The sequence below is a fragment of the Larus michahellis genome, chromosome 13, assembly GCF_964199755.1.
Source record: "Larus michahellis chromosome 13, bLarMic1.1, whole genome shotgun sequence".
Lineage (NCBI taxonomy): Eukaryota > Metazoa > Chordata > Aves > Charadriiformes > Laridae > Larus > Larus michahellis.
Genome location: NC_133908.1, coordinates 12,644,298 through 12,660,780, shown reverse-complemented (window position 1 = coordinate 12,660,780; position 16,483 = coordinate 12,644,298). Strand labels below are relative to the sequence as shown.

The 16,483-nt window shown below is 37.7% G+C and overlaps 1 protein-coding gene across 7 annotated transcripts; it reads left to right on the top strand.

Annotated features, from left to right (window-relative positions):
- The first annotated feature begins 34 nt into the window (after nucleotides 1-34).
- Nucleotides 35-16,285, top strand: RSRC2 (arginine and serine rich coiled-coil 2). 7 transcript variants are annotated; one of them, XM_074606004.1, is made up of 11 exons: nucleotides 35-173; nucleotides 3,316-3,472; nucleotides 4,033-4,076; nucleotides 4,342-5,056; nucleotides 6,683-6,895; nucleotides 7,867-8,010; nucleotides 12,173-12,295; nucleotides 12,397-12,476; nucleotides 13,077-13,309; nucleotides 15,000-15,089; nucleotides 15,637-16,285. In XM_074606004.1, exons 4-11 carry the CDS (start codon nucleotides 5,049-5,051, stop codon nucleotides 15,814-15,816), a joined length of 1,071 nt encoding a protein of 356 aa, XP_074462105.1. In that variant the 5' UTR covers nucleotides 35-173; nucleotides 3,316-3,472; nucleotides 4,033-4,076; nucleotides 4,342-5,048; the 3' UTR covers nucleotides 15,817-16,285. The 7 variants fall into 7 exon arrangements, with proteins under 7 accessions (XP_074462105.1, XP_074462099.1, XP_074462100.1 ...); XM_074606005.1 differs by having other exon boundaries at nucleotides 50-173; nucleotides 4,979-5,056; nucleotides 13,080-13,309; XM_074606003.1 differs by having other exon boundaries at nucleotides 50-173; nucleotides 4,979-5,056.
- The last annotated feature ends 198 nt before the right edge of the window (nucleotides 16,286-16,483 follow it).

Genomic DNA, 16,483 nt, shown 5'->3' with positions numbered 1-16,483 from the left:
CCCCTCCGCTTCCCCCCGCCCCGCGGTTACATCCGGGCGCCTGAAGGGAGAGGGAGGGCGGGGCGCGGCGCGTCGCCACGGTTCGCGAGCGCGGCGGTTGCTGAGGGTGGTTGAGCCGCTTGTGAGGTGTTGTTGAGGCGGGGGAGCGGCGTCCCCGGCGCTCGGTGATGGCGGTGAGTGGTGTTCGCTGCCGGGATTCTTGGGGGGAGCCGCGTTGGGAAGGGGACTGCTGCGGGGCCGTGAGGGAAGAGCGTGTGAGACGGGGAGGGCTGGGTCGGGAAGCCGTGTGCGCGGAGAGACAAAATGGCGCCCGCCGCTCCTTCGCTTGCAGGCGCCATGATGGGCCTTGGGGAGGGGGTGGCCGCTTTTCACCCGCTACTTCTCTCTGTGTTTCCAGAAGTTTCTGTTTCGTTTTTCTGGGTTTGGAGAGAAGCGAAGAGGTGTTGTGACCGAGGGCTTATCATTTCCTGGCCGGGGGGAGAAGTATGGGAGCGGGCGTTTCTCAGAGGGACTGTGGGGCGCAGGTTCCCTGGGAGGGGAGGGGGGAGGGCGTTAATTTGGTGGTTAGGCGATGCTCAGTTTTCACTCATGTAGCTTTCCCTGGCCTATTATTTTTCTTTGTCCTTGCTCACAAAGTGTCTTGTGGCACTCTGATTATTTGCCCCCATCCTCCTGTTTTTATGGTTAATACCGATATGAAGCACCTCTGCAGTAGTTATCACTGTCCTTTATGTTCATACGCAGCCTAAGGTGTATCTTTATTCTCCTTTAAAAATTACGTGGCCTGGTAACACGTAAAGGTGTTTGTTTATGCGGCCTGGTAACCTGTAAAGGTGTTTGTCCCATAATTGAGTTGAAGAACCAATAAGAGTGGTTATCAAACACGATGTGGTTAATTTTTTCCAAAAGTTGTTAGTCTTATTGCAGTCTTGACTGCAGCAAACAAAACGAAACAAACCAGGCTCTAAAGTGATAAAACTTTTCAAAGTTAACTTTTAGTACTTTGTGGTGTTCAATCTGGTATTTTAAGTTCTTGTCTTTAAAGTTTAACCAGTGGTGAAACAGAACAAGAGGACCATAAACCTTTGGAGAAAATGAATTTTGTTTTTTTTATATACTTTTTCTGGTTTATGTAACTTAACCTGTTAAGAAAAAGATATTTTTTTCTGTAAAAAGACTTGAAAAATTATGGATTTATGGTTTTGCACCTAGATTATAGGCACTATTGTTGAGGTTCCCCTAAAGTAGTAGGTGAGGGGCTTGTTCAGTGGAACTGTGAGCCTGTGGCTAAGCCACACGTACTTGTAAGAACTAAGAATAGTCTCATTGAAGTCTCTCAGCCTTTTGCTGTTTTTGTAGAGCTGAGAGATTTCTCTAAGGTGCAACACACAAGGGTCTTAATGAGCAGCAATGTGTATAAATGATGAGACTGGAAGCCTTGGAAAATGTGGCAGTAGGCTTAGTTTCTGTTGCCTACTATGTTTAAAAAGTCACTTAACTTAGACGGTTAGCTGGTATTTTCCTTATCCTTAAGTAACTTTGAAATGTAAATTTATAGAAATCTCAAAATTCCTTTGAAACAACTTCTAGACGAATCTTTTTGGAAACCTAGATGAAGCAAGGAGGGGCTGAGTAGAAGGGCGGAAGTGTAGATACGCAGATAGACATGGAATGCCAAGGATTGTCATGGTGAAGATCACAAATAGGGGAGTCAGTTCTTACTCTTTATTCTAATGTTCTAAAGTTTTCAGGCTGGTAGGTGGTGTATCAATAGTATTCAGAAGTGTCACTGAGGTTGTTAAAGCTCTGCTGCAGATGCAGTCTTAAGCAGTCAGTGCTCTTGTCCGTATGCTGGTGTGTTTTGGACAAGATACTGGTATAGCATGCAAATGGAGAAGCAAGCAGCTGCTTTATCTCCCACTCTTTAAGAGATTTTACTATAGATGTATCTTTGTACAGATGCAAATTAATAAATAATTGGGCAGACTAAACAGTAGTACCTGAAATATAAATTCAAAGATTTACCTGTAGCATGTTAAGAAGAGAGTCTGCCATTAATATACAATATATTAATGACAGTCTGTAATCTGTTGTGGTTTAAGAAAAGCTAATTGCTTTGTTTTCAAAGTAAATCAGCATTTGAAAGGTTTTCACATGTCTTGTTCAGTTTGCAAGTAAAACTAGCTGGTAGAAAACCATGCAAGTTCGAGTCCTCTGCTATGCTAAATTATCTTTGTGAATAGCATTTCCGGGCCAAATTATGTCCTTAGTGAAATTTGCAGCCACACTTTGTTCAGAAAGTTTGATTATGACTGCAATTTACATGATCAAAACAAGAGAGACCCATGAATCTGTAAAGGCATTAATGAAAGCATGTTCACCTTTTCAGTGTGTACTTTTTCTATTCTGTTCTTTTCATTGCACTGTATACTGGTTGTACACATTTACTTCTCCCAGCATTGAATCACAAAGCAGTCTTGACCCTTCTACACAAGAGAAGTTTCTGAGTTTAGTCCTCCTAGGTCAAAGTTTAGAAGGGATGGAGGGAGCATCTTGGATTTTGTCATCTAAGAAAAATAAGATACAAAAATTCTTGGGACAGGTGGATGTGAGATACGTACTCTCATACAAGGACACACATCAAGGATACCGTTTGAGGTTTTTCCTTATTAAAAAGTTAGCTGTCTAACACTAACACAATATTCTTCATTTAATTTCTCTTCAAAGTTCATTCTGGCCAGGCTTTGAGCAGCCTGGTCTAGTGGGAGGCGTCCCTGCCCATGGCAGGGGGTTTGGAACTAGATGATCTTTAAGGTCCCTTCCACCGCAAACGATTCTGTGATTCTGTACTTCAAAATACTGTGAAGATTTTGTGCTATGCCTTAGTAATGCCCTGACTTGTGAGGTGACTTAGATCTGTTGCGATGGTGTTGACTTCAAGTCATCTTAGTCATGTAAATGTTAAAAGGTAATTAATCTACAAACAACACCATTTAAGGAAAACTGTGGATCAGAGTTTAGTCTCAAAAGTGCATGGAACAAGTAAAGTGCAGTCTAATGTAGTGGGAAGGCAAAATGTTACTGTGTATTGGTTCTCTAATAAAGTCTTGAAAAATCAATCTGTATGCAGTTACACAGTTTACTGCAAGTCTGTCAGGCTGTTGCCAAATTAATAATGGAATGACTACTCACAAGATCATCTTTACAGAAAATAATTTTAGCTGTGTCTTCAGAGGAAGTAATAAGTAAATAGGGTTTTTTTTGGGGTTTCAGTCCTAAGTCTTTGTTCTTTAAACATTCTGTCTTCATGTGTAGGGTAGTGATACAGAACGAGATGGAGTAGCCCCAGAAAAGTCCTCTCCAGAGAGAGAGAAGAAAAAGGAACAATCGGATGCCTCTAGTTCTCCCAGAACATCAAAGCATCATTATTCAAGATCACGCTCGCGGTCAAGGGAAAGAAGACGGAAATCAGGTATGTTCTTCATATAAGCAAAGTTGCGTAGTAATTTTCTGGTGTATGCTTGTAGAACTGAAATATCTTTAAAGCTGTTTTGGAAAAAATACATACAGACTTGGCTTTAGTATCTTGTTAGGATTGGGGTAAAATGAAGCTTTTAAAATCAATAAATTTTAATGATAGAAGTGGTAAGGTTGTCAATGTTCAGGGGGTGGGGGGGCACAGAGCAATGGACAACACCAAGAAGACACTACTTTGTCTTCATTTTAATTAGATATGCTTGGACTGGGATACTTTTGCATGGTTGCAACAAAAATGAGGTTACCTGGCTGAAGAATGTGACTGAAGTATGACATGGGCTAGTTTTTCACTGTCAGAGCTTAAATAAATGCAAACAGAGAACTGTGAATAACAGCTAGAGTTTGCTTTCTGCAGCAGATACTAAGCGGTTTTCTAAATCTCTATTCTTGACTTTGAGGTGGGGGTGTGTGGAATAGTGAAAGGAACTAGAAAGATTATGGCCAGCTGATCTCCCTTTTAACTTGGTAAATAACAGTAAATGTTTTCTTCTCCAGATACTGAAGGAAGAAAACACAGAAGCCGGAGCAGAAGCAAAGAGGTAATTAACACTTTGTAGCGTTTAGGTAATTGTACAATACATCTTAAAAAGTATCTTGTAGTAATGCACATATGTGTAAACCTATATAAATGACTTTATGGTAAGTACAAGAAATTGGAAACTTTAAGCTTAAAAATGGATATGGAGATCCTTTCATAGTGAAGCATGATTGCAGCCATCATGTTGACAAGGTAATAGTTTTATAGAAAAATGCTTTCAGAAACTAGTAACTTAATTTCTTTTTTTTTTTTTTTTGTGGAAACAGCCAAAAGAAAGAATTCATGTGGAGAAGTAGAATGGTGTTCTTGATGACTTTCACAGAGCTTCCATTAACCAAAAGCCTTGGGTTGCTTTATTCCTGGATAATGTTCAGGACTTTCAATGATACATGCCCATCTACTTAAGTATATTAAAAGTAATTCCCCACCTGACTGAGCTCTGTTTATTGCATCCTTTAATTGTAAAGACTGTCATAGCTTGACAAACAAGCTGAGTCAGCTGGAAACATGACAGTAGCAGCAAAAATTTCAGAGGGCTGTCTCTCTTAAAATAAACATACATATGTGTATATATACAGGGGAGTGAGAAGAGACAGCATCAGTAATACCTTGAAAATAACTGGCTTACACACCAGAGAAGAGGCGAAACGAGCAAACCAGGAGCATCGAAATAGTCAAACTTAAGCCATGTGGGGCAATAGCAGGCTGGGTCAGATGAGGGACTTTTTAACTTCTAACCTCGGGTCAGGAATTTCTCCTCCCCCCATTCCAATGGAAGCTCTGTTTAAAAAAGGAGGAGGAAAAAAAAAAGAGAGGAAAAGAAAAATAATCTAGAGAGTTTTTGTGAAATTGAATATATTGTTTAGCTCACATGATAACATTTCTATAATAAATCATACTCAGCGTGCTAATGCGCGAAGAGACTGAACTGAAGACGCTGCAGACTCAGATAGCAAAATTATAAGCCTACTTCATGATAAGGTAACTATTAGTCATTCAAACTCATATTTCCCTTAAAAATATCTTAAATCCGTTATGGGATATAATGGTGGTTTATTACTAAGTGTGTGCCTGGAAGAAGTGATTTTAAAACAATAAAAATATCTTCTTAATGTTTTAAAAAAAAAAAAAGTCCTTGCTTAAAATTATGTCCAGTGTTCTGCCATGTTGTTGGATCTAATCTTAATTTATTTATTTAGCGGTTTCTAAGTTTCACAGAGTGAGCAGATGAGGAATAATGTCCCACAGTAGATTTACTGTTTTCATTCATTTGCAAGATTAAGCTCTTTGTCTGTAGACTCAATACTGAATGCCAGTATTTCTTTTTAATATGTATATCAGAATAACTACTTATGTAAATACATACTTAAAAGTAACATACAGGTAAGATCTCAAGCTTCAGATGTGTTTTTATGTAACAACTCATTATTCAAGGAGTTAAGAATAAAATACTGTAAAAGCAGGAAAGATGTCTAACATTACTGTATGCTTGAAGAACTATGATCAGATATTTTTTAGAAATGGATATATATTAATAAGGGGTTAAAAAGGTTTGGATAAGTGAGTATAAGATAATTATAGCATCTTCTCCAGACTTGTTTCTTTTGAGAGTGAGTTATGATTATAGGAAAGGTTTTATGAGTAGTTAACAGATTTAGATAAGCAAAAAAAAAAAAACCTCTGAAGAATTGTGTTTTAGTCTAAAATGAATGTATCATTCTTAAGTTGTGACTTTGAAACAAAACTTTATTTAAACATAAGACTTAAGTGGGCTGTGCTTTTGTGCTAGAAAGATTTCAAAATAATCTGGATATATTAAGAAAAGGTGTTGATGTTATGACTTAGTCTCTAAGGAAAACACTGGCAAAATCAGGCCTGACCTTGCTAAGTATTTTTGGCATTGCAGCTATAAAAAGGAATCTTTTTTTAAGAGGCACTGCAGGAAGAAATTGCGGTATAGTGGAGCAGCATATCTTTAAGTTAAAACTACTGTGGGAGGTCTCAGGGTGATGCATGTTAGTTTTAAATACTAAAAATGTGATGTAAACCATGTAACTTACTACTTTGCTTTTAAGTTACTGACTGAAGAGAGTTTTGCTCTGAAAAATAATTATCTAATGATGGATAGAAAATTGTTTTAATTCTAAAAGCAAAATAGTATATGTCTGCAACTGTGTGGATTTGAGTAACTTTTTACATGGTAGGCTTAGGCAAATATTAAATATTCACTACAAATGCAAGTGTGTATCTATATATGTATATTCATAAATTGTCAGGTACTTAAAGATAGGTACTTATGTATTTGGAATGGAGACAGTAACAGAATGACAAATGTTTTTGTTACAATGCAGTGAACTCTTATATGGAAATACTGTAAGGATACCTTGATGGATACATTAGAAATCCTTTAGATGGTGGGGAGGAGGGAAAAGGGGGGAAAATTATAGCGTGCATTTGCAACTTTGGGTAGTTGGTGGCATTAGGTAAAATAGCCATCACTCATGATTGAGTCACACTCCTAAGGTTACTAATGTTGCATCAAAACTTATCATTTTTTATCTTCTGATACCCATACTAACTCTCTTTGTTGCACTATTTTCCTGAAAGAACCAACTTCTTCTTAAAACAGGCAAGAAGACATGAATCCAAAGAGAAGTCCTCCAAGAAGCACAAATCTGAAGACCACAATGACAAAGAACATTCTTCTGACAAGGGAAGAGATAGTCTAAATTCATCTGAAAATGGTGAGGATAGACATAAACGCAAAGAGAGAAAATCATCAAGAGGGAGGAGTCATTCAAGATCTAGGTCTCGTGAAAGGTAAGTTGTTTTACATGATTATTCTTTTTAAGTGCATTTGGAAAACCAGTGTTTGGAATTTGTGTAGACTTCTGAAGTATGGCTGAATTATATTACTGACCTAGTTTAAAGCATCAATTTATATTGCATGTTTCAGTTTTCATTGGGTAGTGTATTTGCTGCTATTTTTCTTCAGATTGGTTCTGAGTAAAAGTACATAATAGTTCTAAGGCTTTATCTAGGTGTTCTGTCTCATGTTTGTAATTAGTATACAGGGTATAGAAAATTTATAAACAGAGTATATTAAAGGTTCCCTGTTGTCAGTGACAGGAATGAAAATACACTGTAGCAATGTGATGGCTTTTTACCTCCTAAATCGAGAACTTACCCAGAGACAATGCTGTCTAAACATCCTTGTACAGTAGGCCACCTAGAACACACTCAGAGTAGGAGAGTTGCTTGGGACAAACTGGTTGCTGACAGCAGAACTTTTCAGCCAGCTCTGCCCATAGCTGAAGGATCTGTAGCAAACATGACAGCAAGGAACAAGCTTCAGCTAATACGCTGAGGGACACTAAGTGACTCACAAGCTGAAATTTGGGCATCTCTTCCCTGAGGTATTGGAATGCCATGGGGAGGAGGAGAGTTTTGTTGCCTTGCATCAGATTAATTTGGCTGTGTGTTTGTTCTGAGATGTACACTTTAATTAGCAACTAAAAGTAGCTATATTGATGAGTATGATTGTTTACATAAACTCTGTGTAACTCACTTGTCTGTTGTGGCTGGTGCTAGTGTTTGGTTCCTTTCCCATTTCATCTCCTAGACTTACAATTTAAAGCGTTCCAGGCATGAACTCTTTTGTGTGTAGTTTGCAGTCTCCCCACTCATCCTGATGCATTTTGCTCTGTGGTGACAAACCTGTATGTAAGTCCTTAAGTAGAAGCTGAATTAAATATGAGAATATATGTAAGAATTTGGGACATGTGTTTCAGACGTCATCGTAGTAGAAGTCGTGATAGGAAAAAATCCCGATCTCGCAGCAGAGAGAGAAAACGACGTATAAGATCTCGTTCTAGATCAAGATCTAGACACAGACATAGAAGTAGAAGTAAAAGCAGAACTAGGAGTAGAAGCAGGTAAGTTTTAACTTCCATATGCGTTTAATAGTTGTGTTCTGGTTGGAATGGTCTGTGGTGGGCTGATGTATGGAAGAATGGTGGGTTTGCCAGTTAATGTCTGTTCAGTGTAACTAAATGTGTTTATCTTTTTCTCAGTTGTATTGAAGAGTGGGTTAAGGACTGGATATTTTGTTTGTATACACTTACGGAAACACTTGTCCCAGACAGCTTAAGTGTCTCGATTCTCATCTTTTCATAGCATGATTTCATGGTAGCAATTAGAAATGCTTAACTAGTTATTTTGTGGGTATCTTAAAAAACCACCAATTTGTAACTTTTGACTTGTAGAAGGAAAGTAAATAACGTAATATTTTTGGGTAGTAATGATTACCGCAGTTCAAGCTCTTTTTGGAAATGATATTTAAGTCGGGGGAAAACTGAAGAATAAGATACAACTAACCCTTTCACGTGTCTGATACAGTAGTGCGGTTGGCAAATCACTACTTCAAAAATACTATTGCATTTATCTGTTTGTGTATATATCATAAAAGGGAAGTTTAACTGGAAATAACTGTCTGACAGATCAGAAGCTAATCCCGATCAGCTCCACAGATTTTATTTAAAAATTTGTCTTGTCTGTGAACTAGCGCAGTTAGTGTAGTGCAAAGGTAAATTTTGAGTCAGATGGATTATTTTTGCTGTGAATGTACTATTCTGTGTTAGTGATTACCAACTCCTTTTTATCAAGCTCAACATGAGAATATTTATCATGTTCCTTTTTCTGCCTGTCTTGGGTGCTTCCACTTCTTCCTCAAACTTAAATTTTAGAAGCACAGATTGAAATGCTAGACACGTATTGACTTATTCTGGATCTGTTTGACAGAGTTGAGATCTGTGCCTTACCTGGAGTATGCTAGCATTGAGGTATTCATTGCTGTATAGAAGTTAATGTTTTCCAATACTGGTGAATCATTCAGTATTTCGGTATAGAGTTCTGAGTCTAACTGTATGTGTCACCTTTGCATTATTAATGCCCTGTAGAATTTTGGAATGACTAAGCTTAAATATGACTTAATGACTACTACAGTTGTGTTTTTTCCCTCCTATTTGTTTAAAGTAAAACAAATAGTTTGAATACAAATTGGCGTCCCTTCAGAGCTTCCATTAAAGTGTTGCCAGTGTTCCAGTTCATTTAGTAGTATTTTCACTAGAGTATTTTAAATTGTGTATTTAACGGGTATAGAAGTTGCTTACGACTGCTCAACGTTACAGTGGATCATTGGAGACTTAAGTATCTAGCACACTGGTGTAATGCTACAATATCACTTGTGAAACTGTTAAGAAGACTTACCTTTGTGAAGAACTAGTTGAATTACGTGGTTTGTGTCGTATTTTATTTTGGCATGCTCTTTCTACCAAACTTTCAGCTGGGGTGAGTAGAGATGGGTCTTGAATTGGTATATGTGTTACTTGCATTTAATGGTATTTTAGCCACATTCAGCATGATATGTGAGGCTTAAGTTCCCCATTATTTTCAGTTATTATAGGTGATGTGCACTTACTGTTTTTAGAAGTAACTTTTAACAATGTCTTGAAAACTTCACACCACAGAGTAGCTTTTTTGCTTCTGTGGTGGAACTCAATTTACCTGAAACAGAACAGTAAATGTAGGAAGAAGCTTAGGAAGTCATAGCTTAGAAATTCCTTGAACTAGAAACATGCTTTGTTAGATAGCGATAGACATATTGCAAGAATCCATTTCTTTTAAGTACTGTTTTTGTCTTGCAAATCCTAGAGAAGGAAAATTAAGTGAGACACAAGTCTTTTTCAACAATAGCTAGAACACTTCATCAGACTCTGGGCTCAGGTGAAGCCTTTGGAAAGAGAACTAATCGGGCAAGCCTCAAGGAAAAATCTTCACAAGCGGGATAAACATGGTGTGGAAACCTACCCTGTTAAAACTCAACTGTGAAATGGATTTCCTCATTCATGAAATACACTATTGGTTGTGTTAGAGTTAACAGGCTATGAGAGAAGCATTTGTAAATAGTAGAGCTTGACCTTCTCTTCATGGTTCTTTGCATAACCTCAAGCTCACGTTTTCAAATGGTCTGTCCTCAGTAGTACTTAAACTAATCTGTTTGCTCTGTGAGTGTATAGATCCTCCTGGCAGTTCTTTTGTGGCGTTGCTCTGATTAAATGCTAGATGGAAAACATGACACCATCTGCTTATTTCAAGTGGAAATACTTAAATACAAAAGCTCAGGTATTTATTTCCTTGATGTTTACCAGTGCAATAAAGCATCAGACCAAAGACAAGACCAAACTACAATAGTCAACATGGGAAAAATGAAGGTATCTTTGAAACATGCATTACATCTTATCTCAGGAATGCAGATCTGTCACTTCCCAGTGCCCGAATCTGCATCTTGTCATCTTCTATGAAAAGATAAGTCTTGCCTCCTTTGTATTCTACCAGATTTGTCATGTAAACGAGGATCTCCTTTTGTAACTTCAGTCTACATTTCATGATGTTTGTAGATGCTGCCCAAGTTGCAAATGGAAGAAACAGAAACCTTGAATGCCATTTAAAGTGGCTGTTGACAAGTTAGCTATTATCTCAAATGGTTGGTAATAACATTTAAGTATAAAATTGCAGAAACATCTTTGTGCATCTCAACTTAGTGTTTATGGCAAATCTGGGGAAAATGTGAGTGGTATCTCCTGTAACTTAAGCTTTGTTGGACGCTTCCCAGTATCTGTGACTTCTTTGTTTAAACTATCAGTGTCAGAGGCTTAAATAGGGATAAACCCTTATCACTTCTAATGTAGATATTAATGATCCTGGCAAGGAGAAATACTGCATGTAAAGAAATAGTATTTTATATGTGTATTTTGAGTGTCTGTTGCTTAGATGGGACTAGATGTACATGTCATAAGAGCAACTTCTACTTGAGAGGGAGGTGGGGAAAAGGTTACTAAAGGAGTATTGAACCAAATATTTTGGCGTTTTGCTTAAAAATATATTTTAACTGGGTTCTTTCCAGATTGTCAGGGTCCAGATAATGCATGCTTCATAGTTCTCTGCGCAGTATTGTTCTGCTCAAAAGCAAGTGTGAGACAGATCACACCTGTTGAAACCAGCTCTTGCATTTAGCTTGATAGCCTCCCTCAAACAGTTGTCCAAAGCACATTGAGTGAAGAGTATACAGAGGGCAGAGAAAGAGGAATTTCCCTGAGTACTATTCCAGTTTTACATCGGGCCTTTTCAAGATGCTATTTTTTAATGTAATTATAGTGCTGTGAGGTCTTGTATGCTTTTAAAGCATTTCTTGCAACGTGATCCATTTTACAGTGTTTTTGCAGTTGACTTTACTGAAAGTTACACAGTGTTCTCTCTTGACAAGTTTTAGAATGAAAAATCTCTAGAGTAGATCTATTTGTTCTAAACATTTAAGTATAAGAGGGTAAATGAATACCCAGAATTACACATTCTGTTGCATCTTGCAGTTGGGAATCTTCAGTTTTAGCTCTGTCACGTTGTAAAGTGTGTGAGCCATCACAGGCAGGACAAAGGAACAACCACAAAATCACAGATAAAATGCAAAGAATAAATTTAATGTTGCTACTTTTGAGAACTGGGGGATCTCCAAAGCAGCACCTGGGCAGAGGCACATAAGCAGGAACACAGGCACCATGGAGCTTGGTCCATGCTAGAGAGTGTTACCAAACCTGCTGTTTTCAGTTCTATATCAGGGATTCAAGCAGGGGTAGTTTACTACTGTGCTTTGATCTTCCCCACAGCAGGGCAGGAATCTCAAGCAGGTTTGATAGGGTGCCTCTGAGTCTATTGCAGGCCTGTGTTATCTAAGCACAGACGTTCTACTTGTCAAGCACACAAGCCTAGAGAACGATTAGTGTGATACATGTGTTTTTCTACACCTCAGCTGGAAGTCACTTGAGCAGATTTACAGTCCTCCTTCCCAATCTTCCATTATTTTCCCACACAAGGCAAGAGTGACTGTTGCACTGTTCTAGTATAATCTCTGTGAAGGCTGTTCTTGAGAGCTCTCCAAATTAATTATTAAGCAATTTTTCAGAGTTGTGATCAAACACTTTGAGATGTTAAGGTATATACGTACCTTCATTGTTTTAGCAACTCTGTTAAATTTGGTTACAGAGAGCGAAAGAAAAGAATTGAAAAGCCCCGAAGGTTCAGCAGGAGTCATAGCCGGAGTCCGAGTCCGCCACCTTTTCGGGGACGAAATACAGCTATGGATGCACAGGAAGCATTAGCCAGAAGGTCAGAAATTGTTATGATTTTAATGATATGTGACATAAATAAGCTGCTGCTGTTGATTTTTGCATGTCTAAATATTTTTATTCTCATGTACTTACTTCTAGACTGGAAAGAGCAAAGAAACTGCAAGAACAGAGAGAGAAAGAAATGGTTGAAAAACAGAAGCAACAGGAAATGGCTGCAGGTAGTCCATGTATATTATATTAACTCCTAAACATAGTGTGAGTGGAAGATAGTGTAGGCTTATGTGTTACGGTCCTGTCCAACAGAGGTGCAGGTTGTCTTGCTTTGTATAATTGTTACCTTGGCCGTATATAATAATCACTAGGAAACGTTTGAAAAACCAAAACAAAAATAGTAAACCTAAAACCCCAACAAAAAAATCATCAGGTTTTCTTATCATTTACTGAGTATACGAAAATACGTTGTATGTTAGGCTCTGGATGATTTCCTGGTGGTCATTGGATCATTCTTTTATGCATCATTAAACAAGAGTTTGAAAGCTGTTACCAGCTCAGGGGTATTTAGAAGCATGAGGTAATGTTAGTTTCACTTTTAGTTCTGGTTTAGTAAGAGTATTGGAGACTTGTTTCTTATTTTACAGATAACACGTATCTTATCATGCATTTGTTATGCGGACGTTATCCACTTATTTCTGATGAAGGGGAATGTTTGGGAGGCTTGTTTTGGTTTTTGTTTTAGGTGTTGGGTGGTTTGGTGGTGGGTTTTTTTTCCCAAAAAGTCTGAACTTACTGTCTGATAGCAAGTTACCTTTCTTCTTCAGCAGCTGCAGCCACTGGAGGTTCTGTTATTAATGTTGCTGCTCTTCTGGCGTCGGGAACACAAGTAACTCCTCAAATAGCAATGGCAGCTCAAATGGCAGCACTACAAGCAAAAGCTCTAGCAGAGACTGGCATAGCTGTACCTAGCTATTATAACCCAGCAGCAGTGAATCCAATGAAATTTGCTGAGCAAGAGAAAAAGCGGAAGATGCTTTGGCAAGGCAAAAAGGAAGGGGTAATGTTGTCCTTTCTTGCTTCCATAAAACTTGTTCGGAAACATCTTGCACTCAGACAGTTTAAGGATGCTTATTAACATTATTTCCAGCAAAATTACTTAGTCCAAGGTAAAACTTGAGTGAAAAGACTTAAGATAACTAGACTTTCAGTGACAAATATTTGTGACACAAGCCTTTGGAAAACCCCATAATGTCATAAAACTTAAGAAGTATAATTAGATCTTGGTGATACTTTTGTCAGTTTGCTTACAACTGGCAACTAAATATCAAATTCAGATGGTCTCTTTTTACTGAAAAGTGATGGCTAAGCTATAGAAACTATAACTGACCACTCCTTTCTGTGACTGTAGAGATTTTTCATTTGATTGTTGTATCCTGTCCAGTTCCAGACTTCATAGACAGTTCTGCAAACCTTGCTAGTAACTTTTCAGGAGTAATGCATTACTGACACTAACAAAAGTTATAAAAGTTTGAAGGTTTATTTATATTTATGCTGTGTCAAATAAATGCTCTTGCAATTAGTGAAGTATAGGCCAGCAAATAAAAAAGGCTTCTGTGTCAATTGCTTTTTCAGGGAATCGCTGTATTTGAGGACAGGTTTTGCCTGCTTATACTGTGGAAAAATTAGTGCTTTAATATTTGTATTTTTGTCTTTTGACACTATGCCAGTATGGAAGTGTGTTTGTTACATTAGATTAATGTTCATCATGTATCTGTTATGTAAGAAGCTCACTTAGCTTTTCACAGTTTAGTTCCGAAGATGTGAAGAACTGAAACTGGTTCATGTGGCATTGATGGGAGGCAAAAGGGAGGGAAGAAGAAACCTGACTGCTGCTTAAGGAAGTCTTCCTGATTTGTGCTCTGTATTACATAATTGGAACAAGCAAATTCATTTTTCCATAATCCACTTTAAGCAAGCATTCTGAAAAGGTTTACAAATTTTACAGAAATCAGTAAAATCTACCCAAGTCTAGAATATACGTCTGTTTTAAAACCTATGGTTAAGTAGACTTCCCTCACAAAGGTTTTCTGTGAGGATGCTGTAGGAATATCAGATGTGACTTGGAAACTGTGTGAGCTGGCACAGGCAGGACACGGAACAACCATAAAGCCACAGATAAAATGCAAAGAGTAAATTTATTTTCATTACCTCACCAATTGGGAGATCTCCGAAGCAGCACCTGGGCAGAGGCACATAAGCAGGAACACAGGCACCATGGAGCTTGGTCCGTGCTAGAGAGTGTTACCAAACCTGCTGGTTTTGGCTGTCTGTCAGGGATTCAGGCAGGTGTCGTTTACCACTGTGCTTTGATCTTCCCCACAGCAGGGCAGGAATCTCGAGCAGGTTTGATAGGGTGTCTCTGAGTTTATCACAAGCCTGTGTTATCTAAGCACAGATGTTCTACTTGTAAAGTGCACAAGTGATTAGTGATCTAATTAAAGATCTAATTAAATGGTGATTAGTATGATAGTGTGTTTTTTTTCTACACCTCAGCTGCAAGTCACTTGAGAATGTTTACAGTCCTCCTTGCCACTCCTGTTTTTTTCCCCATAGAAACCTTTTACTTCCAGCTGTGCTAGTGCTACACAACGGGCTCGTTTTTAATACTCTCTTGCTTGCCACTGTATTGTGATATTAACAGAAACTTAACCTAAAAAGGTGATACATCTTTTTTTAAACTTGTACAGGATAAATCACAGTCTGCAGAAATATGGGAAAAACTAAATTTTGGAAACAAGGACCAAAATGTCAAATTCAGAAAACTGATGGGCATTAAGGTAAAGAGTTCTGAATGTATGATTAAATTTATTATTAACTGTAGGATAGTGATGTGACTGTTTTTTTTTTATTTTGAAGTTTACCTTAGCGAGTAAAGGTGTTAAGTTAACTTGATACTACCTGATGTAGTTAGGAATTTTTAAGTATTCACATTAAAGCTCACAGGCAGCATCTAAATCTGAATTCAATTAAAATTCTAGAATTTCATGTTGTTTCTGGCTAACAAGGCAACTGTTACGATCTGTAACAACTGGTCCCTGTAACCAGTATTCGTAGTCTGATAAACAGTATTTCTTTGCATAGATAAGTTAATTGGAGACAGTTATTCTAATGAATTAGAAAAAGGAACTGGATGAAGGCCTCTACGTGTTTCTTGACAGTGAGAGGAAAGCTACCCTGGAATGTTCCAGCAATAAAACCAAATGCTTGAATTCTTTATAACTTTTTAAAATAACAAAGCAAAATTGTTACATTTAGGACACCTGTATTATATGAAAACACCACTTCCTACACACTAATGTTTGTTTTCTTCTGTCTGGTTTCTAGAGTGAGGATGAAGCTGGCTGTAGTTCCGTTGATGAAGAGAGTTACAAAACGCTGAAACAACAGGAAGAGGTTTTCAGAAATTTAGATGCACAATACGAAATGGCAAGATCACAGACTCACACGCAAAGAGGAATGGGTTTGGGATTTACATCTTCAATGCGAGGAATGGATGCAGTTTGAAAAAAAAGAAAAAAGGCAGTTTTAAAGTTTGGGACTATGGGAAGGTTCTTGTTCAAATGTTGGGTCCTTGTTCACCAAAAAGCTAGCATTCTAGCTTGCATGGGTGTTGCATTGACTTTAATTTATTGAAAAATACAATTTTTTTTGTAAATATCAGATCAGTGATACTGGTGTTAGTGTTGTAATCAGGTTATACCCACTTCCATTAAACTTGACAGAACTATAGAAGGACAGTATTTTTTAGTTAAAAGTTCTACTTTTCAAACCAAGCAGCAGATGGGATAAACTCATACATGGATATTTCGTGTCCACTGTCTTGTGTACTTTTGTACTTTAACCTTGTACAGTTATTTTCAATTCTTGAAACATGAAAGAAACATTGTGTAGATGTTATTTAGCGGTCTGGGCCAATAGGCACATAATCCAGTGCAAAAAAACCTGGTTAATAATAAAGACATTTTTTCTCTAAGGTCTTATTTGATGTTAATTAAGCTGTCTTTTGGGCCAAACTCTAATGAATGTAGTTAAGTGATGTCAGGGAAAGTTGAGAAGGCAGAAATAGATGTGATGCTTTGATTTGCTGCTTTTGAAGTAGGATTTTCCTAAAATAATGAGATGGTGATGAATGCTGAACTCTTTTTTTTATTTTTATAATTTTCAATTTGAT

What these genes read in the sequence shown, in the direction of transcription:
- RSRC2 (XM_074605998.1), top strand. An exon ending in GCAACAGGAAATGGCTGCAG is followed by an intron (nt 12,477 to 13,076) that starts GTAGTCCATGTA and finishes TTTCTTCTTCAG; the next exon opens with CAGCTGCAGCCACTGGAGGT. An exon ending in GAAAACTGATGGGCATTAAG is followed by an intron (nt 15,090 to 15,636) that starts GTAAAGAGTTCT and finishes TCTGGTTTCTAG; the next exon opens with AGTGAGGATGAAGCTGGCTG.